Source organism: Erithacus rubecula (genome assembly GCF_903797595.1).
Source record: "Erithacus rubecula genome assembly, chromosome: 4".
Taxonomy (NCBI): Eukaryota; Metazoa; Chordata; class Aves; order Passeriformes; family Muscicapidae; genus Erithacus; species Erithacus rubecula.
The window spans coordinates 57665706-57692365 of NC_136686.1; the positions used below are offsets into that span (position 1 = coordinate 57665706).

At 36.0% G+C, this 26660-nt stretch overlaps 1 protein-coding gene across 6 annotated transcripts in view; it reads left to right on the top strand.

The window, feature by feature from the left end:
• The window catches only part of PHTF2 (putative homeodomain transcription factor 2), a 60154-nt gene that overhangs the window by 25213 nt on the left and 8281 nt on the right, over positions 1-26660 (top strand). For 3 of the 6 annotated variants that reach the window (XM_079303147.1, XM_079303148.1, XM_079303149.1), the window contains 13 exons: positions 353-409; positions 785-796; positions 3753-3822; positions 6277-6435; positions 10757-10922; positions 11563-11727; positions 15940-16141; positions 17211-17369; positions 20154-20372; positions 22250-22378; positions 23568-23840; positions 24926-25057; positions 26032-26118. In XM_079303147.1, the coding sequence (XP_079159273.1) occupies positions 353-409; positions 785-796; positions 3753-3822; positions 6277-6435; positions 10757-10922; positions 11563-11727; positions 15940-16141; positions 17211-17369; positions 20154-20372; positions 22250-22378; positions 23568-23840; positions 24926-25057; positions 26032-26118 (1830 nt within the window). Of the gene's footprint in view, positions 1-352; positions 410-721; positions 797-3752; positions 3823-6276; positions 6436-10756; positions 10923-11562; positions 11728-15939; positions 16142-17210; positions 17370-20153; positions 20373-22249; positions 22379-23567; positions 23841-24925; positions 25058-26031; positions 26119-26660 lie in introns of all 6 variants that reach the window. The other 3 variants (XM_079303152.1, XM_079303150.1, XM_079303151.1) reach the window with 3 other exon arrangements.

The window sequence follows — 26660 nt, forward strand, 5'->3', positions numbered from 1 at the left end:
TTGAAGTTGTCTGAAAGACCATGTCACTGTAGCTGCCATAGTACTGCTCTCTGTCATATGGAGGCTGGAATCCTGACCTGAGGTGGGAGGGATTGTGATCTTCCCAGTGCTCAGGCTTGCACAAGTCCTGGGATGAGGCTGGGGCTGTGTGAGCCTCAGTTCTCCTCTCTATCACAGTTCAATTACAGATTAGCTTGATCTTGTCCAGCCAAGATAGAATGGAAAAGATAAAAATTTCTTGTCAACTCCCCAAGGAAATAACTTGCCAGCTTCATGCTTCTCTTGTTGAAGGTTGATTTGATTTTGTTTGATCAATGTCTTAAATCCTAATGTGGATTTTTTTTCTTTTTAGATTGGAGCATATGATCAACAAATATGGGAAAAATCAGTAGAGCAAAGAGAAATAAAGGTAACGATACAGCATTTAATTTTTTTTGTGGTATGCTGAAGTAATCTACATTGTATATGGTGGAATTTAATACTAGTAAAGTAAAACTAGACTTCTCAAGTGTAACGAAATGTAACCAGCATACTATGCTCTATTTATTTTACATAATTAATAACTGCAGCATTTAGTGTGATGCATCTTTCTGCATCTCAGTACTTTCTTTTTTCTTTTCACTTATCTTAAGGTAGGGCTTAGTTGTGTTAATACCTCTGTCTTTCACTTTTCTTTGTGATGAATTCTAATGTCAGTTATCTGAGCTCTCTTTGCTTTCAGTTAGTTACCTTATACCTGCAGTTTACTTTCCCTCCTTTATGATGCTGTCATTGTTTTGTACAGTTTATTAGACTGGTAAGTACATCAGGCTTTGTTTCTCTGAACAAGCAGTTTAACAGTGTTCTGTGCATTTTGGTTTAACTAACAGTACCATCAGTGTCTGCCACATTGCTAAATCAAAGGAATCAATCCTATAGGTACTGCTTCTATGGGTTATATATGAAATACCCATGATGCTAATTTAGTTAACACTTTCTTGCAATTAACCTTTTTTTACCTCCAACACTGAATGGAAGTATTGTGCTATTTCTGCATGAGTTTCAATGTGTTACTATTACTTAACATCAGTAAAATGTACATTGCTTCAGTTTCCTTGGGGATGGGTTTTTTCACTCCCCAGTACTTAAACAAAACTGTATGTGGGAGCTTGCTTGCCTTCTGTGGGCATTGTTACTCACCTGAGCTACAGAGTTTTTGTACAGAAAAATACACACATTAAGTTGAACCCCATGGTATTTCAGCAGCACAGCTGAGCCTGGGATTGCCTGAAGGGTCCTTCCCATGGCCATGAAACTCCATCACAGCCACGAGAGGAGTTCATTAACTTCAAAAAGTTACTGCAAATAGTGCCCTGTGCTGACTGGAAATAGCATCTTGTTTGGCTCAGGAGTCCAATAACAAATTGCTGGTGGTGTCTGAGTTTGGGTTGACTGAATTGCAATTTGGGTAACACCAAGGCACATGACTAAGTTCAGATATTGCACATTAGTGCTTTAATCTCAAAGCTCCTGCAGTGATTTGACATTATAAATTTAAAAATAACAATAATTTATAAATTAACTTCACTAAAAATCTGAAAAATTCTTATACTTTAGTAGAAAATGCATGTCTCTTACTACAAATTTATAATTTAGTTATAACTGTAATAGGATCTATTAAGATAAATTTTAAAATTTGTGTAAAAGAGTTTTAACAATAATAATTACTTTTAAGCATTTTTACTTAAACCTTCTTTTGTTAATGCTTACCTGAAATGTGTTTGGTGCTGAATAGAAATTATATGAACTAACTGTATGGGTCTGGGCATTCTAAAGCATTGAATATTTTTAAAAAATAACCCTAGTCTAAAACACTGCTGTTTTTCATGTGCATTAGAGATTTGTGATGCTTTAAGAAAGTGTAGAAATTGCATCTGAATAAATGGAATGCTTCTACTGTGTGTGGCAAACAGTTCAGGAGCCAACTCAGTGAGGTCCATGGATGCTGAAAGTACTGTTTGACCAATGGAATTTTTGAAGAATGAGTCACCATTTCTTATCCTCTGAAGGTTGTGTCAAGTTGTACTCTTGTCTTAGTTTTTTTCAGAGTTCTTTCTTTAACATGAAAGCATAATTGGAGCCACAGTGGTAAATTTTTCCTAGGATTGAGCACATGTTTCTAGGAGATTATTTCTTCCAAGAGGCACATCTTTATTTAGACTTTCAAGAGAGCTCTTATGGCCCATAAGCATTAATACATTTGAAAACTATTATATCATTCAGCATTTTTTTTAAGCTTCAGTTTTCTTTATGAAATGGAGTGGCTCACACAAGATTCACAAGAATCTGTAGCTGATTTTAGAATTACAGTAATTTCCAATTCTAATTATGGGCTTCTCTTCTCATTCCACATGAAATTACTGCATTTTTCAGACTGCAGTTCTGTAAAAATCTTGCATTAGAAGGTCTTTGTAGTCCTTGAATTTAAAATACAACTGGTTTCTCTCTTTGTCATTCTCAGAGCACATTTCGTCCTATTCATGTTTCAGTTCTGTATATTAATTTTTTTTTGTTTGAAGCAAACTCATTTTTCTAATAGACACACTAGATAATGACTGCATATCTATCTTGTTTCAGATTGATTTTTTTTTAAATCTTTTTTTCTGCATGAAAAAGAAATCCGGTTTAATTTAGATGTGAGAAATATTTTAAGTTGCATTCATTTGAACATTTTGCTTGATATTATTCTTATAAAGATTAGCACTACTGGATTTCACTGATCTGTCTCATTGACAGTAATTTCATTTTTATGTTTTTATTTATACTTAATGTTTACATTTTAGTAGTGTTTTTACACGTGGATGAACCATGGCAATGGTAGAAATGTACAGTTCACCCATTTAAATGCTTTTTGAATGAGAACAGTTAAATGACTTTCATAATAATTCCATTTATATCCTAAATATTTTTTTAAATACTTCATTTTACTATATATGAATTCTATGCTTTGATTTCCTTATTGGCTAATGTGACCAAGAATCTAAACTAAGGGGGTAAGAATAAACTCAGCTGTCTCTGAGACTTGAGATACAGCATCACATTTTAGCAATAAAAACAAACTTGAAAACTTTGCCGAGAGTTTGGTTTTTCACTTGTGGAAGATGCTGCTTCTAAAAGACAAAATAAGCTTGCTTTTCTTCCTGCTGCATCTGTGTTGTGTGGGATTTCTCTTTTCATTTTAATTGGCTAATCTATATTCACTACTAAGGAAAAATTCAATACTTTTCTAGAATTTGGATTTTTGGGTTGCTGATTAGTGGCTCCTGCATTGCAATGTGATTTGCTGTCTGGATTTGGAGTTAAGGAGCTACATAAGCATTTTGTGAAGTTGAGTTAGACATCTAAGGAGAAAAGAGAATCAAGAATGTAATTTGTTGAAAAATTCTGAGTATCTAATAGACATGTATTACTAATTATTGCAAGTGTGTGCATACATTGTCTGCATAATGCAAAGCAACGAGTGCCTGTTTGAAAAATAGCCTGGTGAGTCAGTAATTGGTTGAGTTTTATATAGATTGTAAAGTGTGTAAAAGGCATCCATTGTGCATTGTTATTTGGAATGCTTAATTTATAGTACTTTAGATCTCTGAAGTTGACATGTTTGCCTGAATGTTCAGAAGCAGTGTAGGTTAAATGCAATTACTGACCACATAAATATTTTGTAATGACTGTGATCTGCATGAAAGTATTTTGATAGTATTTGTCTATTGCAGGGTTTGAGAAACAAACCAAAGAAAACAGGACATGTGAAACCAGACCTCATAGATGTTGATCTTGTAAGAGGTAGGTTCTGAGCTAGAAAAAGCTGAATTTCTCAGTGTTAAAATAACAGCCATGCTGTGTCTTACAACAAAAGTGGATTAGTAGGTTTAAAATAACACCAAATGAAGTAAAACACAGCCAACCTTATGTAATTCTTCCCTAAAGCAGATGAATAGAAAATATTGTTATGATATTAAGATTAAATTGACTGGTTAAGGATTTAATATAAGTTTTGTTGTACAGATGCGTTAAAAAAAAAAATAATTTGTGCATTGTCTTTTATAATTTTAGAGTTAGTAGTTAAAAGTCTCCTACTGCCATGCATTTAGATTTCTTTCAAGTCTTCTGACATCTGCAGGGAATGCTGTGTTGAAGTTTCTGGAGGGTAAAATGTGTATAGGCATTGATTTTTTTCTTGCGTGTTTTAAATAACAATACAGCAACAGAAGGTCAGATGATATGAGACTTCTAAAAGTCTTTATTTAGTCTTAATTTATTCTTATCTATATGTAATTTCCCTCATGCCTCGTGAAGGGTCAGGAGAAAATTATTTAGTGTTTTTATCTATGAGCCCAGCAGCCAGCACCATCTCCTGCATCTATTCCAGGCAGCCAGGTAGTGCCCATGGCCAGGAATCCACTTTGGGCAACCTCACACCCCGTGCTGGCCTCCAGAGGCCTGCTCACCCCCTTTGTCCCCAGGGCCACTCACCCCCTTTGTCCCCAGGGCCACTCACCCCCTTTGTCCCCAGGCCATTCACCCCCTTTGTCCCCAGGGCCACTCACCCCCTTTGTCCCCAGGCCATTCACCCCCTTTGTCCCCAGGGCCACTCACCCCCTTTGTCCCCAGGGCCACTCACCCCCTTTGTCCCCAGAGATCACCCCCTTTGTCCCCAGGGCCTCACTCCCTGCTTGGGGCTCTGTCCTTGCCAGGTCTCGCTGGCTGTGGCCACACAATTCCCCAGCTCTGGCACTGACTCTGTTGTGGCTCAGCCCCATATTGGTGTCCTTGGGCACAGAGCTGGCAGCCCCTGGCCTGGCAGTTTGGGCAGGAGTCAGTGCTGACCAGTTTTGTGGCACAGCCAGACAAACTCTGGGCAGTCGCTGTTTGTGTGACCAGTCCTTTTTATCCCCTTATGCCTCAATTTCACAGCACTTGTTCCTCCCTAAATTGCCCAGACCCTTTTTCTCCCACTCCTGGATTCTTCCCTGAGTGCCCTGTAAGTGCTGTGCCATCTGACCTGCTTTTCCCTGGTGGTTCACACCTGGACATGGGGGTCATGGCTTTTCTGGGACAGCCCTGGGCAGGGCCTGGTCATGGTTTTCATTCATTCCATGTTGGGTTTCCCATCTCCTTTTCTGCCTCTGTCCTGCTCTGGCCTCACAGAGCTGGGCCTGAGCTGGGCTGATGGTTCCAGTGGTGTGTCTTTGAGAAGAACCCTGGAAAGACCTCACAAAATATTGTTTGGGCTCCCCCCTCCAATTTTCTCATTGAACTCCTCTGTGGTTGTGCAGATAAGCTTTTCTCACATCACCCAACACTGTAATGTTTTTTTAAATGGGAATATGAGAGAAAGAAACAAAATCAAATAACATTTTAGCTTAAAAGAAGATAAGAAACAGTGTTAGACCTTTTTAGTGCAGTGATGTACACGAATAGCATTTAAATGATTGCATGGATATCTAAGTTGGCATTAAAGTAGTTTCAGTAGTGTTTTACCTGTGCAGCACAGAGCTCACTAATGCCAGTGGTGCTTGTAAATGAGATGGGGATGGTGTAGCAGCATGCAGTAATTACCCTTTCAGTCAATAACTGCATGATTTAAGTCACATCCCCATTAAGTAAATTTTACAGTTTTCTGACTGGGAAGAAAAAGAAATGGAGAGATAAGGGAGAGAAAGGACGTTTGAATGAGAGAGATAAAAGATGGCATAGAAGGAGACACAAAGATAAATTATTCCTTGGGTGGCTTCCCTGCTCCTGGGGCTAGTTCTCAGTTGGACATATTCACTTCCCAGCCTCATTCTGTTTTCCTGAATGGCATGGCTGGTGCAATTTACAGGTGTTGGTATTTTAGATCCTTTTTCTGTGTTGGGAAAGGACTGCTGTGCCTGCACAGCCATGTAGTGTTTTCATGAAACTTGTTGCTTCTTATCAAGTTTCTGATACCTCTGTAACAGAAACATTTCTAATAATTGATTTTAGAATAATTTTGACATGCCAGTGTTTTGCTATTCAAACATTCTGAAGTACAGGTATTTGCAGAAGTTCCTGATAATGGCAGTCAAGAAGGCATCACCTGTTTACTTAGATTGAGGAGACAGTTATTTAAAGGAGCAATTATTGAACGCAATTGTTTGAACAGATCTTGTACTTCTACCATTTCATTATCTTAACTACTCTGCTATTGAACAACTGAGGTTTCTATTAGCCATAATGATGAAATGAATTCAAATTTCTTTTCTTTTTTTAAAGGATCTGCTTTTGCTAAAGCAAAACCTGAAAGTCCTTGGACGTCTTTGACTCGCAAAGGAATCGTGAGAGTTGTTTTCTTTCCATTCTTCTACAGGTGGTGGCTACAAGTGACATCAAGGGTCATTTTTTTCTGGCTGCTTGTTCTTTACCTTCTCCAAGGTAGAGTTGGATTACAGCATCAGCTTGGACTGAATGCCCTATTTTAACCATATGGAAGTTGCAGTGCACTGCTTGGGTAACTTTGTGCTTTTAAGGGCTATTCCAGTATTTTCAGAAAATACTGCAATGGCACAGTCCCAAGCATGTGTCTCTTGGTTAACATTTCTTTTACATATATAAAGGATGCATAATGAAAAATTTAACACTCTCCTCACAGCATTTGGCACACATTAGTTTGTCACATCTGAATATAATTAAGGTTTTCAGGACTATCTAACTCAGTTCAGGACAACTGTTAACAAACACAAGTCAGTTCACAGTGTTTGGGGTATTGAGTTCTAGCAATCTGACTTTGAGAGTCTTAATTATATGTGATACATAAGAGGAAAATTAGGGAAGAATGTAATGGAATGAGTCAGTGTCTATCAGTATGAAAGTCACCAAAAAAATAAGTTTTTCAGAAGTTTGTGCAACAGATCTGGAACAGAAGGTTAATGGAAGTTGGGAGCAATAGAAGTGCCCTGAGAAGCTAAATGACTAATGAATTTTCTACTGAAATCCAATTAACATGCAATATTACTTTTTCAAATTCACCATCTGTCGTCTCAGTTGTGAATCATTGTATCATTTGGAAATTTTAATTAGAACAATATATGGAGTTTTAAAAAAAAAAGGCAGTACCTCTTCTGTGGTGATGTTAGTAGCAGGTATAAAATTAATCTCACTGTGCCAGTGCCCCCAGACCTGCAGTACTGACAAATATTCCTCTGGCCTTCTATCAAAAATTTTTTCTTATCCCCATTTCTGAGATAGATTCCAAATTTCTGTATGGTAAGAGATTCCCTAGTGTTATAATAATGTTAATGTTGTTTGTAGTAATACAGATAGTAAAGTACGTAAGTTGTGATTGATTTGTTACTATGTTCATGGGTGTCTCAGTCTGAGAAACATCATTGCAGCCATTTTTGTTCCTATTTGTAAATTTATTTTTAAAAATACACTTCATTTGTGGTGTCTCCTTAATACCCTAAAAGTAGAGAAATAGTGAGACAATGCAGATTCTGAGTGCAAGCAAGTTTTTAGGACGTTAATTACAGAGCTTTCACATAACTAGCCCTTTTCTTCTGATTTCTTAGGGTCTTGAATTTACTAAGTTGTGATTCGAATGCATCATCATTTCCCTAATCCATATAGTCTGTAAGGTGACAAAGTATTTCTGTGGTTGTGAGTTAACAAATAGCAGGAAATGGTGAATATTATTCCATATTACACTATAATCCAATTATTTGAAATACTTGATATTGAAACTGTGCAGAACTAGCTGCAGATTTTTTATAGTTTTTCAAATAAATTAAAAGACTTAAAATAAACATGTAAGTAAAGTTAAGTGGGCATATTTACTTATTGGGAACTATTTGAAACAACCCCCCTAGGCAATTATATAGAGGTTTTGCTTTTATTTTACTCAGAAAGTGTGCTCAGTTATTAATTTTATACAGGGTTGGTAAAGCAGTGCCAAAACATCAAGAATCCATGATGGAAGCTTAAAAATAAGACATCTCAAATTCCAGTGGCCATATTTCTGCCCTGAATCTGGATTTTCTATTGTATCTTGACTTTCTATCATCGTGACAGATTCTCACTGACTATATTTCATTTTTATGTGCTCTTAATTAAATTTAATAATTTACCTAAAGTATTTTCTATAGAGTTATGAATTGCATTACTTGGAATTGCTGCTTTAAATTTGATTAACATTGCCAGGATACTTGCTAGCATTTATGTAAATCTATAGAAAAAACCTTTTCCTTGGCTCTAGATTTAAACTCCAGGTTTGTTTGCATTGGTTTCCTGTAGTGTAAAGTGATTAGCACAATGTGTGATAAGAGAACTACAGAGAAATGTTTTATGCTCAAGGTCATGAAGTAGGCTAGTGACTTAAGATACAAGTAAAACCTTTTTATTCTGCTTCCTTATCTATCTACTATATAGTAATATCTTATTTTTAACTTAAATGTTTTTATTTTCTAATGGGAAAGTGCAAGCTTAGTGTTATTTGTGTATTTCTTAAGTATAAAGCAAAAATCTTTAATAGTGATGGTTGGTTGTTGTGGTGGTGAGGTATATAAATATATATGTGTGCATTTTTAAATTTGGTATTAAGAATATTTCCAAACTTTAAATGCTTTAAAAATTAATGCTTGTTGGTCTTGGTCCTTCTCTGAGGCAGCTTTTTGTTCAATGTAATATTTCATTTGTATCTGTTTTACAAAACAAACTGCTGCGTTTAAGAAAAGCAGAGGTCAAAATACTATAAACACATAAACAAATAATTGAAAATACTGTAAGAAGTCCTGTTCCAACCACTCCTACCTAGCTGTTGGTAGGAGCAATACTTGGATAACCTGAACTAGAATGTATTGTCACACTGTGCAGAAACAAATTCTTGGATTTTTCTCCCATCTTACTTAAGAAAGATCAGGAGATTGGTAATATTTTTCTAAATCTGTGTGAAATGCTGTGGTAGAAATCTGCAATCTGCAGATTATTGTCTTCTGGAAAATTATTTCTTCTAGACAGCTCTGCTTCACTTAGTGTTTTCAAGGTAGCAGTAGTAATTTTAAAATTTCATGTAGGCCTACTCTTGCAAATCATTCCACATGGATCTGTGGAGCTCTGTGTTCTCAGACGTATGTGTTTATCCAAATTGTGGGATAGGAGCCAAAATTTTACATTTTATACCTCATGGAGCTAATTGTGTGTTCCTCAGATAAACTCATTTAGAAAGAGGTAACATTATCTTTTGCTATCCATGCCTATTTTTATTTATTTTTAATAAGTTGGATTTCTCATTGATGCATGTGGTCTTTGAGGAACCTTATATAGCAAAAATGTAGTTTACTTACAGTAATAAAGGATACTCCCTTGCAAAACTTTGGTGCTTTAATTTAGGAAAAAGGGGAAATTAGAAATAGTTTTTCCACAATCAAAAATAATTCCATTATTTAGTATGTTCATGTTCCTAATACTAGTTACTTGCTAAAGATTAGTTCACGAAAAACACATTAAACCACATTTTAGTGAGAGCATCACATCCAGGTATCTGCTGTGTTAGGTATTGCTTAATGGGATTTATTTTAGATGTTTGAATGTGGCATGTAGCTTTGTGGCTGCATTTTTTTCAGTCAGTTTCAGCAGAGAACTGGTGCCAGCTGTTGAACTTGTATTTCATGTGCTAGAAATAGATCTAAATTATGGGACTTTCACTTCTCAGTAGTACATGAACAAAACCTCATGGGATATGCGGATGTTAGGCACAGAGAATTATTTCCTGGTTCTATTTCTGAATTGTTTCTTGGAGTTTTTGTGGGTGTTTTTGTTTTTTGGTTTTTTTTTCCTGATAGCTCCTGTCAGCTGAGTTACACATCATAGCTCTTCAAGTCAGAGCAACAAGGACATAGAGTAAGCAGAGAGGAGAGGGGTTGCCTTTTCCACCTGCCTCATGCCTGGTGGATGTGTTCTGGTTGACCTGGAGCCTGTAAAGAAGTTTCTGGGTCTTTGGGCTCCGGGTACAGGAGCCTGGTTGCTGGCTGTATATGAAAAGTGGTTACAGGGTTATGAAACTAACAGTTAGCCATGAAATTGGAAGCTGACCCTCTTTCCAACCACAACTGCTAGTTGGAGCTCTGGTCACTTCAGCTGGACTAACCCATAGTTTACATGGTTTGTCTTTTGATCTGCTAAAAAAATATGCACACAAATATATATAGAACGTTTATAGTTGTACTTATGCATGGATGCCTATCCATTTGGGCAATTCTGTCCCTTGGCTGGGACATGGAATTTAAAATACATTGTGCCATGTAAGGAGTCTCAAGTCTCAAGTGTCATCAAACTCACTGGATTGTGCTTTGTCATAACACATGATACAGAAGTGAATTTATTTGGGCTGCTTAAAGGATGATGTTTACTTTTCGATTTTGTCTCCTACTGATGTTTCATCATAGTTAAAGTGGTTTCATGATAGATACAGCTTTCCAAATGTTCTTCCTGCCTTACTTCATTCAGCTACCTTTTTTTGAGCAATACCTCTAATTATATTATATATAATTATATTATATATATATATTAAGACAGTAGTCAACTGTTTAGACCCTAATTGCTGCTGGTTTTCAGCAAAATAATATTGGTCTCTCAGAATTACATGAGTTAATTTAAAATTCAGGTAAAGGTCTGCATCTGACTGGATTGTTTTTGATAAAAGCCATATGAGTTGGCCATTTCAGACATTAAACTCAACTTCATTTCCCTTCTTTTCCAGTTGCTGCTGTAGTGCTATTCTATACAGCCCAAAGCCCACATAATATACCTCTGACTGAAGTCATTGGGCCAATATGGCTCATGTTGCTGCTTGGGACTGTGCACTGTCAGATTGTTTCAACACGAACTCCTAAGCCACCTCCCAGCACAGGGGGTAAAAGAAGAAGGTATAGTCTGTGTTAAAGTACTTTATCATTTAGGATTGTTAAACTACTGTAGAGAATGTGCATGAAAAAAAGTAGATGTTTACAGTGCTTTACTAGAGATGAGAAATTGGTGCTCTGTTTTTACTTGAAACTTTAAAATGCTGCTTAATTGGTGCTCTTTAACTTTTATGCATTGACTTAGGTGTAGTTTTATTTGAATTTTAATGCATTAAATCTGACATTTTGTCTCAAAAAAAGTTATCTGAATAGTGGTGGACTGACAGTGTTTATATTGCTGCAAATTGAATTTTATAAATCTGGCTAATAATCTGTGGAAAGTATATGTCAAAAGAGATGCTCTTAGAAATATAGAATTTAAGTCTTCCAATGACTGGTTTGCTACAGTGAATTGTCCTATTAAAATGGGAAACACTGCAGCAATGTATTTTGTAGGTCTAAGCTTCTGATGATGAAATGAACTTGTGTTTAAGTATTATATTAATGAATGTATCATGCTTTTTTTTATTAAATTGATATGACAAAGCTTGAGCAAAATACTTTGAAGTCTTGCTTGTTTTTGCATGCTTAAACTGCTGAACACAGAAAACTAGCAGATTGCACTTACAAAACTACCTTCCCATTTTAATCTCTTCTGACAAAGGAAATTAAGGAAAGCAGCTCATTTGGAAGTACATAGGGAAGGAGATGGCTCTAGTACCACAGATAACACACAGGAGGGAACAGTGCAGAGCTACGGTACAAGCACCTCTTGCAGTATTGGCGCTGTCTTCAGAGATATCTGGCATGCTGCTTTCTTTTTATCAGGGTTTGTATTTATTCAAGGCTACATATGTGTTAGAGATGCACTATCCCTTTTCTAATTAAGTAAATATTGATGTAATGATTAAACTTCTGTTGATCTAGTTTTTGCTCTTGATAGCAAACTCATCTGAGTATTTGAAAATGGGCTAATGTGTTGTTTCTTGACTTTTCCAAATGCTGATGCAATAATTTTGAAAAAAATATTGAATTGTCATTGAATAATTTGGGTTGGAAAGGACCTTAAAGGATCACCTAGTTCTTCCCCTTTGGCATAGACTGGGACAGTGTCCACTAGACCAGAGCCCCATCCAGTGTGGCCTTGAACACTTCCAGGGATGGGACACCACAGCTTCTCTAGGCAACCTGTTGCCACCAGTTTTAAAAGAGAAAAATTATTCAAAGAGAAAAATTCAACTCTTTAATTTTACTTTATTACATTTCCTCCTTGTTACTGCAAGATAATGTTTATTCAACTCCGTCACTGTCATTAAATGTCACACTTTTTCTTCAGGATTCAAATAAACACTGATTGGGCTACTAAAAAAAGTCTTTTAAAAAAACATTTTATAGCTCTATGTGCAAAACATGCATTATTTGGAGTGCTATGTATCAGCATTTATCAATAAGTGAAAATATACTCAATAAAGTAGTATTGAATTGAGAAAAGGGATAATGCAAGTTATTAAATTGATGTTTTGTTGTGCATGCTGCATTGTAAAATACAGCAAGACTAACGTGTCTGTCATCCCTGTGATCTGTGCTCTTAACCACTGGTAAAACTTATGTTGCATTCTGGGAGTATCTACTTGAAACCTTGGAAAAGTTTTAAAAATGTTTGAAAGTGTTGTAAGAGGAGAGTTGTCTGATTTTTCCTGTATGAGTTAAGCTCTCTTTGATAAACTGTGGGCCATAGTGATAGGCACCAGGGCTGTTCTTTGGGTCTCTGGGCTTTACTCTCTGGTTATGTTTATGTCAAGTGTAATCTTGTAAACTTTTTAGTGTTTTGTTTTCCCTTCATTGAAAATACTGTTCTGCAGTAAGAAGATTGTTGGAAGTTTAATTTTTTTTCCTTGGCTTTCCTGCTGTTGGGCTCAGAGTATTTTCAGTTGAGAAGAGCTATGTGAAACTTATTCTGAAGACTTATTTAAAACACTTAATGAGAGATGGTGTGTGTGTGTGTGTTTATATATGAAAATTAAGCTTCAATGATGACTACCTAGTATATGCAGTTTCTCTAAAGGAAAAAGGACACAGAGTGACTGAGAATTGTGTAAACAGCCCTTAGTGCTTGTTACCACTTCAGTTGCAGAGGCACAGTTGTTTGTATGTCTAGAGCCATACAAACTTGTCCAGATGAAAAATAACCTTTTTCTTTTTTTGCCAGGGGAACGTGCAGTTCAGTTGCTTCATGTATTTTTTTTCATGGTAATGCAAACAGATTTGTCAGCACAATGGGAGTGGGGCTGGGAATGAGGAAGCAAGAGTGCAGTGTGGAGTATGTTGATTATTTGGTGATGTTGCTTAAAAAAAGTCTTACAAGATCTCAGTGCAAGGAAGCTTCACAGCTACACCTGGCCTTTTTCTTGAGACATACTTGGAAGCTCTTTAGATAAGCACATTAGAATGTCTTATATAGAATGTCTCATTAGTATTTATTTTCAGCAGTTTTTCCACTTACATATTCTTTTCTGGAATTTAAGTATAGGTCATAAATACGTGATTTCAAAATAACCTCAGAAATTATGTTCTCTGTGTTAAGTCAGGATCCTGTGTACCTACACTATTTGCCTGTGCTCAGATCATTGGTAAACTGGAATTGTGTATTCAATTAACATCCTTTTAATTAGCAGAACTCAGTCTGACTTTAGAATTATAATTTTTATCCAGTGCAGGGACAATTTAGAAAATACTATTGATAAGTTTTACTCGAAAAGAGGGCAGTACCCAAGCAGGTGACTTGTTCTGAATGTAGTACTGATTTGGGAATTTGCATGTGTCCTTACTCCAGTGGACATCTTGTAACTTCTCTAAAAGTTTTGCAGTGGGAGCAGAGAGAAGAGTATTTCTGATCAACTCTAATGAAAATATATTGAAAGAATACTTGACAGTGCAAATCCACGCTCCTCTAGAAACTTTATTTAACTTTTCCTTAGTATTTTCTCTGGCTAATGCATGAATAAGACTGAAAGTTGTTCTTGTTTAACTCAAGCCATACATTTTTGTCAGCTAGGTATATATTGTTTGTTTGTTACTGCTTTGTTTTGTTTTGTTGTTTTAAACGTGCCTAAATTTAAGCCCAAATATATGTTTTTCTGGCTTGAGGATTACACTTAAATTTAGGGAGTCTTTAAAAAAAACACTTTGGTTTCTCTGTTAGAAGCAAATGCAGTCAAGCTCCCTGATATTTAGAAAGAGACAAGTAGCTTTGGTCTTGCAATTTTAGCACTCAGACATTGCTTGAGTAGTGAAATCCCATCTGAAAAAGTTGTGCATACATGCATATGTTCTTTCTTTCTCTTATCTGTCCCTATTCAACTGTTTGAGGCTACTTCTTCTAGCTTTTAAGTTTTGTATAAAGTGTATAAAAACTTCCCAAATTAAACTTGGAAGAGTTGTACTGCTAATCTGCTCATACATTTAGTAACTTGTGGAGGAAATGTTGCTGACTGGATGTGTGTGTGTGTGATGAGAACTGCATTTACTTCTGCACTATTAGAAAGAAACTTCTACAAAGTGCTGGAGGAATGTTTAATGAATTACAGATAAGCTTATCTGGATTCCTTCTTACTGCAGATAATTTAATTTTAGTGCTACTTGCTCAGTACTCACAAGTGACCTTATTATTCTGCAATAAGTTGCCACTGAAAGGCAGTTCCTTTGCTTTAAAAGAAATATAAATGTTAACTTTTTTCCTAGTTAGGGTGACGAAATTAAATATGGGATAGGAGGATTCAACACCTTAGTAATATTGTCTCTTCTCTTGATCCTTTTGTCTGCATCCCTTTATACCTTTTTTTTTTCTGCATGCCATTTTTTGTGTTCAGGACTCCCCTTTATATATATGGGATACCTTATCTTGAAAGGAATGTGAGGCGACTCTCCAAATTCTCCCAATTTGTTTGATGTACATATTAAAGAGGAATTTAATCTTCTGCTGTGTAATCCAAGCCCTCACAGAATGCCTCAGTCCTTAAAGAGAAAGGCAGTGCATATTTCCTCACAGGAGCATGAGATCAGTTGAACAGATTCTTGATAGCTCCCTGATCTGTGCCCAGTGTTCTATTTGAAATAAAAATAGAAAATTTCAGAAGCCTTATTTATAACACTTTCCTCTTGTCTTCTCTCTTCCCTTTTCCCACCAAGGATTCTGAGAATCTAAAGAAAAAAATTTGCTTTGACAATACAGAAGCCTAAGAAAAAACTTAAAGTTCCTGTCAGTAGGGTAGCAAATTGCTGTTCCTCTTCATTCCTTCATCCACTGCACTTTCTAGTTTGGGAGTATAGTTACCCAGATGTTTGCTTTGAGAGAGCCTTCTTACTTTAGGTAGTCTTGCTGGTACATTTATTGTCTGGGAAAGGGCCTTGATTCTAGAGGATGTTATGGGAGACTATTCAGTGTACATGGTCTTGAGATTTTGTCCTTCAAAATATAGCTTACTTGGTATGTTTGTAGAAGATGTTGTAAAATGTTGCCTGGGTGGTTACTGGATATTACAGAAAAGAGTAGACCCCCTTCTGTTTAGTAGGGTTGTGAGTGAGCAGAGTATATTCAAAATAACACCAAGTATCAGTGTACAGAGTACTAAACAGCATGTTTGTTTGCAGCTTCAGGAAATTGCATGCTTGCTTTGAATTAATAATTATTAAAGCAACTTCTAGCATACCTCTTTTATTTGTTAAGATAGAATAGAGGGGTTTCTCTTTTGAGGCTTGTGATTCTTCTATTGTCAAAGCTGTTGTGAAGTTTTATTTTTAAAACCAGTTTCCTTTTCTCTTCTTTTAGTAGCTAGTGATATACATTTCTCTCACACACTGATGGTTAATTTTACAACAATTTTAGGAGAGGACAGTGTGTATTATTTAGGAATATGGCATCAAAATCAAATGTGTTAATTTTTTTAGTAAAGCTAAAACATTGATAGGAATAAGCAGGATTTATACTGAGAAATATTTAAGAGAATAATTAACTTAAAACATGTATTTGTTTTAAATATAGATCTAAGAAAGCAAAAAATTCAATAGATAAATCCACTGAAACTGATAATGGCTACGTGTCCCTTGATGGGAAAAAGGCAGGTAAAGGCAGTGAAGAATGTGTGCAGGGCCACGAACGCCGCTGTGAGGTGATCAGGCCAGAAGAGACAGGGTGGAGCCCTTCCTCAGGGAGAGATGCCTTGAGCAACCACAGTCACCACAAAGTAAGTGTGTCTGTTGCTTTTTATGATGCCTTTGATGTGTTTTTATCTACTTTCTTCTTAAAAATATTTTAAAAATGAAATTGTGGGGGTTAGGGTCTTGAAGGCAGAAATTAGAGCGAGTTGTCCGACTTCATCATATTCTTGGCTTTTCCTTTTTCTTGTAGGAGGAACCTTAATGGTTTTCAAACATTCTTTGGTATTCTGTATTTCAGTGTACAAATTTCTGTGCTGTGCTTTATCTGTGGGTGTTTACTGACCAGGTAAACGTTCTGTACCTTCTCTGAGATAAAATGGAACAGATTTTGGATTACTGACAATTTGTAATTTTAAGGTCATTCTGATCATTTATTTGCCTGTGAATCATCTTCCTTTTCCTTTTATTTTTATTTTTTTGAATTGGTCTGTGTGAAAAATCAGGAAAGCAGGATTTCCCTCCAAGTGAGATAAGCAGGATTCTCTATAATGAGGAATATGAATGAGAGGGAATAATAGAACTGTACCAGAATCATAGGAAGTGATCTTGGAAGAAAGCAGTACTTTTAATTTGTCTGGGTTTTATTATCTTCTGGATATCCTGTATTCAAAGTAACACCATTAATAACCTCAGTATTCAGCATACATCCTCTAAGCACTTCATCCTTGTAAGAGGTGGTAAATGTTAACTTAGTGTTGAATATGTTGATAATTCAATGTTACACTGTTACTTTTGATTGATTGGTTGGCTTGGACTTTTTGTTTTGGTTTGTTCTCTTTTTGGATGTGGATGTGTTTTCTATGACTATCCTAAGCATGTTCAGTTTACGAAAAATCACATTTAAAATAAAATCATCATAATTTTTCTTGAGGCTAATGTGAGCTAGACCTTCCTTTGAAAAAATGTTTTTGATATTACAATTTCTATTTCATAATTCCTGCTCTGCCAATTACTTTTGAGTCTTGAAAACGCATTAATATCTGGTTTAACTGATCATAGATACCAAAATCAAAGAAAGAAATTTGATTTCACCAGTTGAGAACAAGACTTAGTAAATATGTCTGTGTCTTACTAATAATGTATTTGTTGCACTAGGATGCTCACAGGACTGTGGCAAATTTATCAGATGAAGTTTCCAGTGAGGAAGGGCCTGACACTGGCTATTCTTTACGCTGCAGTGTGGAGCGCACGTCTAGCGACTGCACACTTCGAAACAGGAAATCTCACCATTATAAGAAGCACTACCCTCTGGAGGTCTGTTCTTTTCTATTGCTTCTTGCCTGTGAATTCTTAAAAACACTTCTTCTTGAGTAAGGTATAGTGAGCAAGCAGCTTGTATGTTGGTTGCACTTGGTTGCTGGCTTGAGTTGAACTATATTTTCACAAATGTTTGGCTTTTTTCCTACATTGGATTTTAGGAGTCTGTAAAATGGAAGTCATGCTAGTGAGGAGCAAAGAATTTTATTTTTGTTGTTTTGTTTAATGACAGTATTTTCTAACTAAGAGGGTGTAATCTAGTTTCTTTGGGCTTCATCCTATTTTTCATTTTGTTATAAGGAGACTAAAATACATTGAGTAGACTTTGCATTGGGTTGTGATAATTCTGTTGCTGTATTGTGACACCAGTTATCTCCTCTGGAAATCTGCTTTGTTATAGAAACACTAGTAATTGGGAATATGCAAATTTTCAGCATGATACTGTTCCTGTTTCTGTCCATTTAGTATTTTGGATTCACTCACTTCCTTGCAGAGAAGTCTGATTGACTCTGAGTTTTCATTTCCTTGTGTTCGTTGAAACACTAATATAAAATCTTGTAATGAAATTTTAACAAAATTATTAATGTATAAAAAATACCGAAATTTTAAGAGACCTGATGACATTACAGCTTATAATAGGGGATTTCACAGATTCCATATTACCAGAATCCTTAATTGTAAGAACTCGGATATTGAAAGAGAATGGGATATCTTATTGTGGTTTATTTGTTCATTAAAAAAAAAAAAAATGCTGTTTTGCTAATGGTATGCAACTTCACAGATATGGAAGGCTTAAAGGCTGTATTGCTATTTTTTTCAATAAGGCTGAGCAAAGAAAGCAAAGAGTAAAATCAGCACTGACAAAGATCCACTGACAGATGTGCTTAATAGGCAGAGTCTCATAAGTAAACTCTTGACTTGATTGAGGAAAAGTGTATTGGAAGGGTTCAGGTATTGATTGTTCTTATCACAACTGCAAAGCCTTGAAGTTGACGCTTTGCATAAAAGACATTATTAAATAAACTGTTCTTTCACTTATTTCTCACAGACTTTGGTTAGAAAGATCCAGAATGTTAGCTGATGGCAGCATTTAATGCCCTTGCATGTGTGGTTTGTGATAATGGCACTGTTTGTTTCATGTTACAGAAGATGTCCCTTCACTGTGTGCTTGTGCAGCCATAGTGTTTCACAGGAGGGAGCAGAAAGACACCATTGCAGTTGATTTCTTTTGTTTTTCAGCTTAGATATATTTTTCTCTTTCAGAGTGCTTCAAAGCTAGGGAAGACTTTGTAGAAACTAAATTCAGAATCTAAAGAGATAAAATGTGATGCATGTTTAGCTGTGGCAGTACTGTTCTACACTTATTCCCTGTTCACTGATCTGACTGATGCAATCAAAGAGGAAGCTTTTCTTTCTTGCTACCAACTCGCCTCCCCCACACCATTACAAAGGAAATGAAACAATAGTTTTCCAATCAGTGAAAGCTTTCTTTGTATTTAAAAAAAAAATTAGTGAAGTCAGTGGATATACTCTCAAATTCTGTCCTGCATTTTCTTTTACCTTCATGTTTACATGTGTTGTTTGACCAAGCTGTTTTTTACCTTCTTTCTTTATTAACTTTCAGCCTTAGTGGTACCCAGTAGTGACTGTCTTCTATAAATACCTTATTTTTTGCTTTAAAAGAAATACTTTGGACTCTTTCTGCATTGATGTTATCCCTCTCTTAGTAAAAGGTGGAGAAAGAGTTAAGACCAATTTTTTCTAAACATTTCTTTACAAAATTGTTTGTATAAAATGCATTAAGCATGGTTTTCAGAAAGAATGAAGAGTATTTCTTCAGATAATAATGGACTGTGAATCACAGTAAGTTAATATGTCTGCTGAAACAGACAGCTGCCTAATTTTTTTCAGTGTAAAAAATTATGTTCTCAAGAGAAATTAGTAGAAAGAGATAAACTTGGTGTTAAGAGGGAATGGAAATTGCCAGAGGATGGCAGTGAGTAGGCTGGTACTGCTTTAATGCTACACCCCTGTCTTGCTGGAAATGGATTCCATTTATTGTAGAAAGTAGTTTAAACTCTACATTGCTGTTCTGATGACAACAGTAGATTGTTTCATGTGTATGCATTGGGAGATTTGAATGTTCCAAACATAAGATTTTTCTTCCTTTATGTAAGAACTAGGTAAAATTGGCTTTACAAAGGCATGCTTGTTTGTCAAATTGAGTGGTTTAATATAATTAAAATTTTATGTCCAACTGTGCAGATTCCACATAAACCTGGTATTAACTATGTTTATTTTCTCCCTCTATACCTGATGTATTACTTTCTTCAGATAAGCTCACTCTGTCTTCAAGAGGATGTGTTAGTAGTAACAACGTGGCTTTAGGGGACTTTGAGGGTCAATTCCTCAGAAGTTTGAGGTATAGCTGGAGTCTGTGGCTTGATAATTGCTGTTAAAGTCTAAACTAATGAGCTCCAAAAATCTGTGAAGTAGTTATTTCCTTTTAATAATGAGTATGATTTGATTCTTCCTTATGTGACCATCCCTAAAAAGCAGGGAGAATGAACTGTTGCTTTTTGGTGCAGTATCTTAAAATGTGAAACCTCTTAGACACACTTACCATGAACATGCAATTCTTTGTGATGTCAAGGATAATGGGTTAGAACCTGAAAATCTATATAAACACAGACTCGCTAATCTGAACTTTGTAAGATCTCTGCCAGGAAATGATGTGGAATAAAGCAGCAGCATTAATTGCAGTGGCTCTCTGGGTTTCAGGACACACCCAAATCAGGTACGAGCTGCAGCTCTCGGTGCTCAAGCTCCAGACAGGACTCTGAGAGTGCAAGGCCAGAGTCAGAAACTGAAGATGTGCTGTGGGAGGATCTCTTGCACTGTGCTGAGTGCCACTCGTCCTGTTCCAGTGAGACAGATGTGGAGAGCCCTCAGGTGAATCCATGTGTGAAGAAGGAATTCAGAGATGACCCATTTCATCAGGTTGGTATCCACCAATTTTGCTTTTTTACACCACACACAAGTTCAGTGCTGGCTATCACATGTCACAGAAGGCCTGGGAGAAAGACCTGTGTTAATTAGATGGAAGTAACAAAGCCAAAGTGGTTTGATAGAATTAAAACAAGGAAAACTTGATTTCTGCTACTCAGTCATTAATTTGTCAAAAGAAGAGGTTATGACAATATATCAAAATAGCCTATAGAATATTTGAGTGTTTGAATCTCAATTCTAATTTAGTGCAATTACTGATTGATTTAAGTTTCCTCTGTGATAGGTGGTTGTATATTTTTCTGTTTTGGTTTTTCTTTTAGGTTTGTTTTGTTTAATTTTTTGTTGTATTTGGGTTTTAGTGGGTTTCCTCTTCCTTTTGTTTTTGTCTAGTGGAATTGCTTTTTACAAGCACTTACCAGACATCTTTCTCTTTGCTTATTTAGAAATGTATATGTAAGAAAATCAAAGAGAAGGATAACATATGTGTGTATGTATATGATATAATGGGTGTATTATACATGTCTAAATTCTATTTGGTTATAATTTTTTTACCTTAAAGATTAGAATAGCAATTTGGATTATTTCATGCAGTCTTTTTTTTTTTTTTTTTTTTTTTTTTTTTTTTTCATTTTTAGTTCTTCCTGCTTGCATTCCATAAAACACTACAATAAACCTTGGAGTAGTGAGTTGAATTGCATTGTATATATATTGACTTAAGGATTTATATTGATTAGACAGTTAAGAATTTTTCTATTTGATTACAGATTGTACATTTTTTAATTTCAGCTCCTGGTGTTGATACTCCCTCTAGAGGGAGAGCTTGGAAAACTGTGGTTAAGAAAAACCTGCAACAAATGTTTGTGCTATTTTAATGTTATAAATAATTTCTTCTTCACCCAGTGGAAATAAGAAGGGAGATAATTGAGTACTTAGCAGATTTCAGATCAATACTTACAAAGCAAGCAATAAAATGAAAATAAAGCTTTACTTTTAATCAATGATAATTAAAATCTAAAAATAATAACATGCCCTTGCCAGCACCAGTACATCCAGCAGTGTGATGCACATAGTGCCAGGTGACTAAAGCTGAAAGCAATTTTAATCTCCTGAATGGGATAAGAGGGAGACAGGGCTGAGGAAAATCAGGAGATGGCTGCAGCAATACTTGTCACCATGATATTTTTTCCATATCCTTTAGTTCTCACTTGGCTCTGTGGTTTGATAAAAAGGTTTCTGAGCCCTAAGTGCATTCAGAAGATTAACCTGGAATTGCTTGGCTCTAGGAGCTGCCTATATTGATTAGACACCTCCTGCTCTCTGAATCTGGCCAGATACAGTGTGCACAGGGGGGGTCTTTATGCATAGCAAGGATTGTAAAGTACAAATATCATTAAGAGCAAATTAAAAAACTGTTTCCCTTAGGATTAACCTGGGAAGAGTGCTTTTCAGAATGTTAGGGGTAAATAAATTTTAGAAAAAAATTAATGAAATGTGTCAGAATTAAAACTGACTGTTTGTATTTCTCTCTTCTTTTATATATTTGAATGAAAAAGAAGCCAATAAATCCTTAATCACATTAACTCATCTCTATTAGAAAATGAAATATAGAGAAGGAGAGATTTCTGTTCTTGTAGCTATTTCTTGGAAAAGAAGGGGATGATTTTGAGGATGAAGTTAACATACAGTGGATGTAAATGCTATATAGTAATATTGGTTTCAGTCTAAACTGTTTTGGTTTGGTTTCTTGGTGTGCTTGTTTGTTTTTGTTTTTTGCTTTAAAATTTTTTGTTAGTATATTGCTGACAAAGGCATATTGACATGAAAATGGATTTTTAATTCTGATGGAAGATGTTCCTTGTGTTTCCCAGAGTCATTTGCCTTGGATCCACAGTTTGAATCCAGGACTAGAAAAAATAAGTGCAATTGTATGGGAGGGCAATGACTGCAAGAAAGCAGATATGTCTGTGCTTGAAATCAGTGGTATGATAATGAACAGAGTGAGTATTTGTTTTACTTTATGCAAATATTGTATTTAAAAGTGTGAGCACTATCACTCTCACTACCAAACTTGGTTTATGGTTGGGGTTTTTTGTTGGTTGGTTGGTTGTGGGTTTTAAAATGTGTTTGTTTTGTTGTTTTTGTTTTATTAAGTGTCTGTTATTCGCATTATTGTTCTGTGGCTTACATCATTCTAGTTTACTTGTTACTACTAGTTTAAAGAGCTACCAGATCTTCAGTGTTGAGACAGTAAATGTGTTTGCATTGTTAGGGGCTTGCTCACATACCCAACCTCAGTTTTATTGATACATGCTGTGAATATTCAAATTTATCTCCTTGATTTTGATGAACAAGTAATTCATTGGGTTGGGAATATACAGATCTGAGTATCTGGATGCTAAAGTTAGGATTGGAAAATAAAGCTTTCCTCTTTAGGAGGGAAGTCTCTGAGAGGGTGAGTGGGATGTTCTCAATTAGTCCTTCCTCTTTTTTCCTAGTACTCCTCTTCAGGAAACTGTTAGAAATGCATTTAATTGATGTGCTGTTTTTCAATACAGGCGATGTGGGTATTTTTTAGAGTTGCTCATAAAATCCAAACATAGCCAAAAAACTCTCACTGGTTCTGACAAGTTGACAAGTCTGACAGGACACTCTCTCCAACTTGTTAAAAAACAACTTACAAACCTAGTTCTGATCTCTGCCTGACTCAGAGACTTTACAGGTTTAGATGCAAGACACAGCAGAGAGAAACTGAGCAAGCCATAGCCAGCACAACAGACCTCCAGTCCTGTCAACACTCTAAATACTTCGATTCCACTAAAAAGGATACAACCAAACTAAACAGAAATAGGAGCAACATACAGGATCTAAGCAGCCCAGTCTAACTGGCTGACTTGGCTAATTCAGCATTCAGGGAATTTTTAATGCAGGAATATGCACTGGAGTTTAACTGCAGTGTTTTAGTGTTGGATTTTTAAATGATTTGTCTTATTTCGTTTCTGTGCATTAAGTGCTCTTTGAAGGCTTCCTGTTTTTTTAATAGTAAAAGGGAAGATGATTGAAGGTTTTCATACAATTTCCCAGATTATAAAGTGTTCTTTATGATAAAAACATTAATATTTTGTTGAGTGAATTAATGACAGAATCATTCAAAAATTAAATATATACTTTGTTTTCATTTATTTTTAGGTAAACAGCTATATACCAGGAATTGGCTATCAGATTTTTGGAAATGTCATATCTTTAATCTTGGGTTTAATGCCCTTTGTCTTTCGACTATCTCAAGCTAAAGATTTAGAACAACTAGCTGCACATTCTGCCACTGAGCTCTGCATGACTGCATTTGGATCAGATGGAGATGTTCTGGTTCTCTCAATGGTTGTGATAAGTTTCGTGGTCCGAGTGTCTCTAGTGTGGATTTTCTTTTTCCTACTCTGCGTAGCAGAGAGAACATATAAACAGGTAGGAACAGCAAACCAAGAGACTTCATCTGAAGCAAACCAAGGTTTAATGTTTGCATTTTTTGATTTAGTGGATATTTTATGTTTTTTCAGTACACTATGAGTCATAGATCAGTGATGACAAACATTTCAGTAGATTTGCAGTTTAGGAGATGACTCAGTTCCAGTGGACTGAAGTCTCTGAAGCTAAAAGGTTCTTTTTGGTGGTTGTGGTGTTGGTTTGTTTCTTTTCTGGAGTGAATTTGCAGGAAAACTGGCTCAATGCATTAACCCAATGCTTAGTCATGTCTCAGTTTGTTTCAAGTTTCCACAAGGAGAAGTAATTTCAGGAAAAGAGCTCTATAAATTTCCAGCGTCTTTAATTCAAAACCTTCAATTTAATTCATAGAATGTTTTATGTTGGAAGGGACCTTAAAGCTCATCCAGTTCCAACTCCCTGCCATGGGAAGAGACACTTTCCATTAGTTCTGTCCATCCCTGGCTAACTCCCTCCCTGCTTTGTTGTTAGATCAGTTCTGTAGCTGGAGATGGTGAGAGCTGTTCTTTCTATACTGTTGCTTGTTATTGCTGTTGAAACTTCAGAGAGCAACCTTACTAGCTGCAGCATATGAATACTTACTGGTTTGCAAAAGAAACATTTTATACTTTCTGTTTTCAAATTGTTGTCAAAATATGTGATGTAATACAGTAGAATAGAATTAATCTGCTTCTAGAAATTATTTCTATTGAAAGGAGCTTCTGTGATATAGATGCTCTCTAATGCAAATATTTGGCAGGTTTTGTTTCTTTTCCCCCAGATTTTAAGAGCATAGTAGATCTGTTGTCTAAAATTTGAAGAAAGGAACTCAAAGTATAGCTAAATTTTGTTAATTGTTAGAATGTGGAGAGTTTTAAAATATTTTAGTGTATTTCCTCTCTTTAATGATATTTTACACTTACTTCTGGTTTATATCAGCATGTTTTAATTTACACTGGTACATTGTGCATTACATTACATTGACATATTTAGTGAAGCTTTTTCCCTTATGTTTTAGTACATTTGCAAAATCGTTTAACAGTTAAGGTAATTTTGTTTTGTCTCTGCAGAGGCTGCTTTTTGCCAAACTTTTTGGTCATCTAACATCTGCCAGAAGGGCAAGAAAATCAGAGGTACCTCACTTCCGCTTGAAGAAAGTGCAGAATATAAAAATGTGGCTTTCTCTCAGGTCCTATCTAAAGGTAGAATAATGTATATTTTTGCTTTAGTAAGATTTTAACACAATAAATTTTAAACATCTTAAAATAATGTATGTTTATGTTCTAACATAAGATGTCTCCTATGCTGCTGATGGAAGGTTGGTGTTGTAGTCTGAGTGCTTGCTCCTGTACACTTACTCTTGGTGCATTATGTCCCATATATGCTTCACTTTTGTGACTGGGCCAGCAGTGCCTGCAGGCAGACAGCTTTTGAGAAAGTTAATGTGTGGTTTTCACCTTGGATTGCAGCCTGAGTGTGTTCAGAGTTGGAGTCTTGTCTTAGTAATGCCAGCTGAAAAGTTGTGTGAATATGTTGGGTAAAAAGTGATCTCTTGTAGTCTAATACCGACAATATCTTATTCTAAGAGTCTCATCAGTTGGTGTCATTAACACAAGGAATTTATAAAGCAAGACAGTTCTTGTGTATTTGTGCTGTGAGTGTATGGGTGCCAGGTGAAGCTAGAAACTATGCCCAGATATTGTCTGTAAGACATTCTGATCCCTGAAATCTCCTATCACTGATTTTTACAAGCAGAGAAAGATTAGTGAAAACATTAAGGACTTATGGTGTGGAGGCTGGAGAGTGTGGAAAGCAAGAAATATAGGCAAACAAAATCTAATGTGGTGCTGGTGGGGTGAAAGGATGATAACATCACTTGGATGTAGTTCAAGTGTTTTAAATTTCTGCAAATGATAGCACTGTTGTGGAATGTCTTCCCTTCTTTCCTTGCAACCACACTTGTATATTCCACCTTTCCCTGTGCCACCAGGAACATTTGTTCATATTTGTACATTTGTATAATAATGTGGCTAACAAAAATGTGGTCAGAGGCAGGTGAGCAGGGAACTGACTCAACTGAGAAAAAACCCGATGAAGAACAGTGTGATTTTAACCAGTTATGCTGAATTCCAGTGCTGGGTGGGGTTTCACTCACGTGCATTTCCTGTGTTTTCAGCGTCGGGGTCCTCAGCGCTCCGTGGATGTCATAGTTTCATCTGCCTTCCTGCTGACTATCTCAGTTGTGTTTATCTGTTGTGCACAGGTGAGGAAATGTTACATGTACAGAAACAGCCATGACTGAAATAGTTTTTAAAACAGTTTAGAGTGCCTTTTGCATGGTGATTTCTAGTAAGTTGGAAGACCCCAGTGAAAAACCAGAAATAGCTCTTAGAGATTTTTAGAATAGACCTCTATTTTGTATTGTCATTTCATCTACTTTAGAATATTTGTCTGTAATAGCAAAAGAAAATTTTGTTGCAACAAATTAGAGGGCTGGGCAATCACTGATAGTGTGGAGTCTTAATGAGGTGAAGTGGTGGATTCTACACCTGGGACAATGTGGTTCTTGGGGGTGTCCTGTGCAGGACCAGGAGTTGGCTCAATCAGAGATCCTTTTGTATCTTGGCCAGCTCAGGATATTCTGTGATATCACTGTTATATTTTAAATCTGTGTCCTCCTTCATTTTCATTGTGGTTTTTGGAACACTTTTTTTTCCTTAATTTTGCTTCAAAACACACTTCTGCAAAGACAGTTGATACTGACCTTGGTTGATGCATTCTGTGAGAAAGTTTGTTGGCTATATT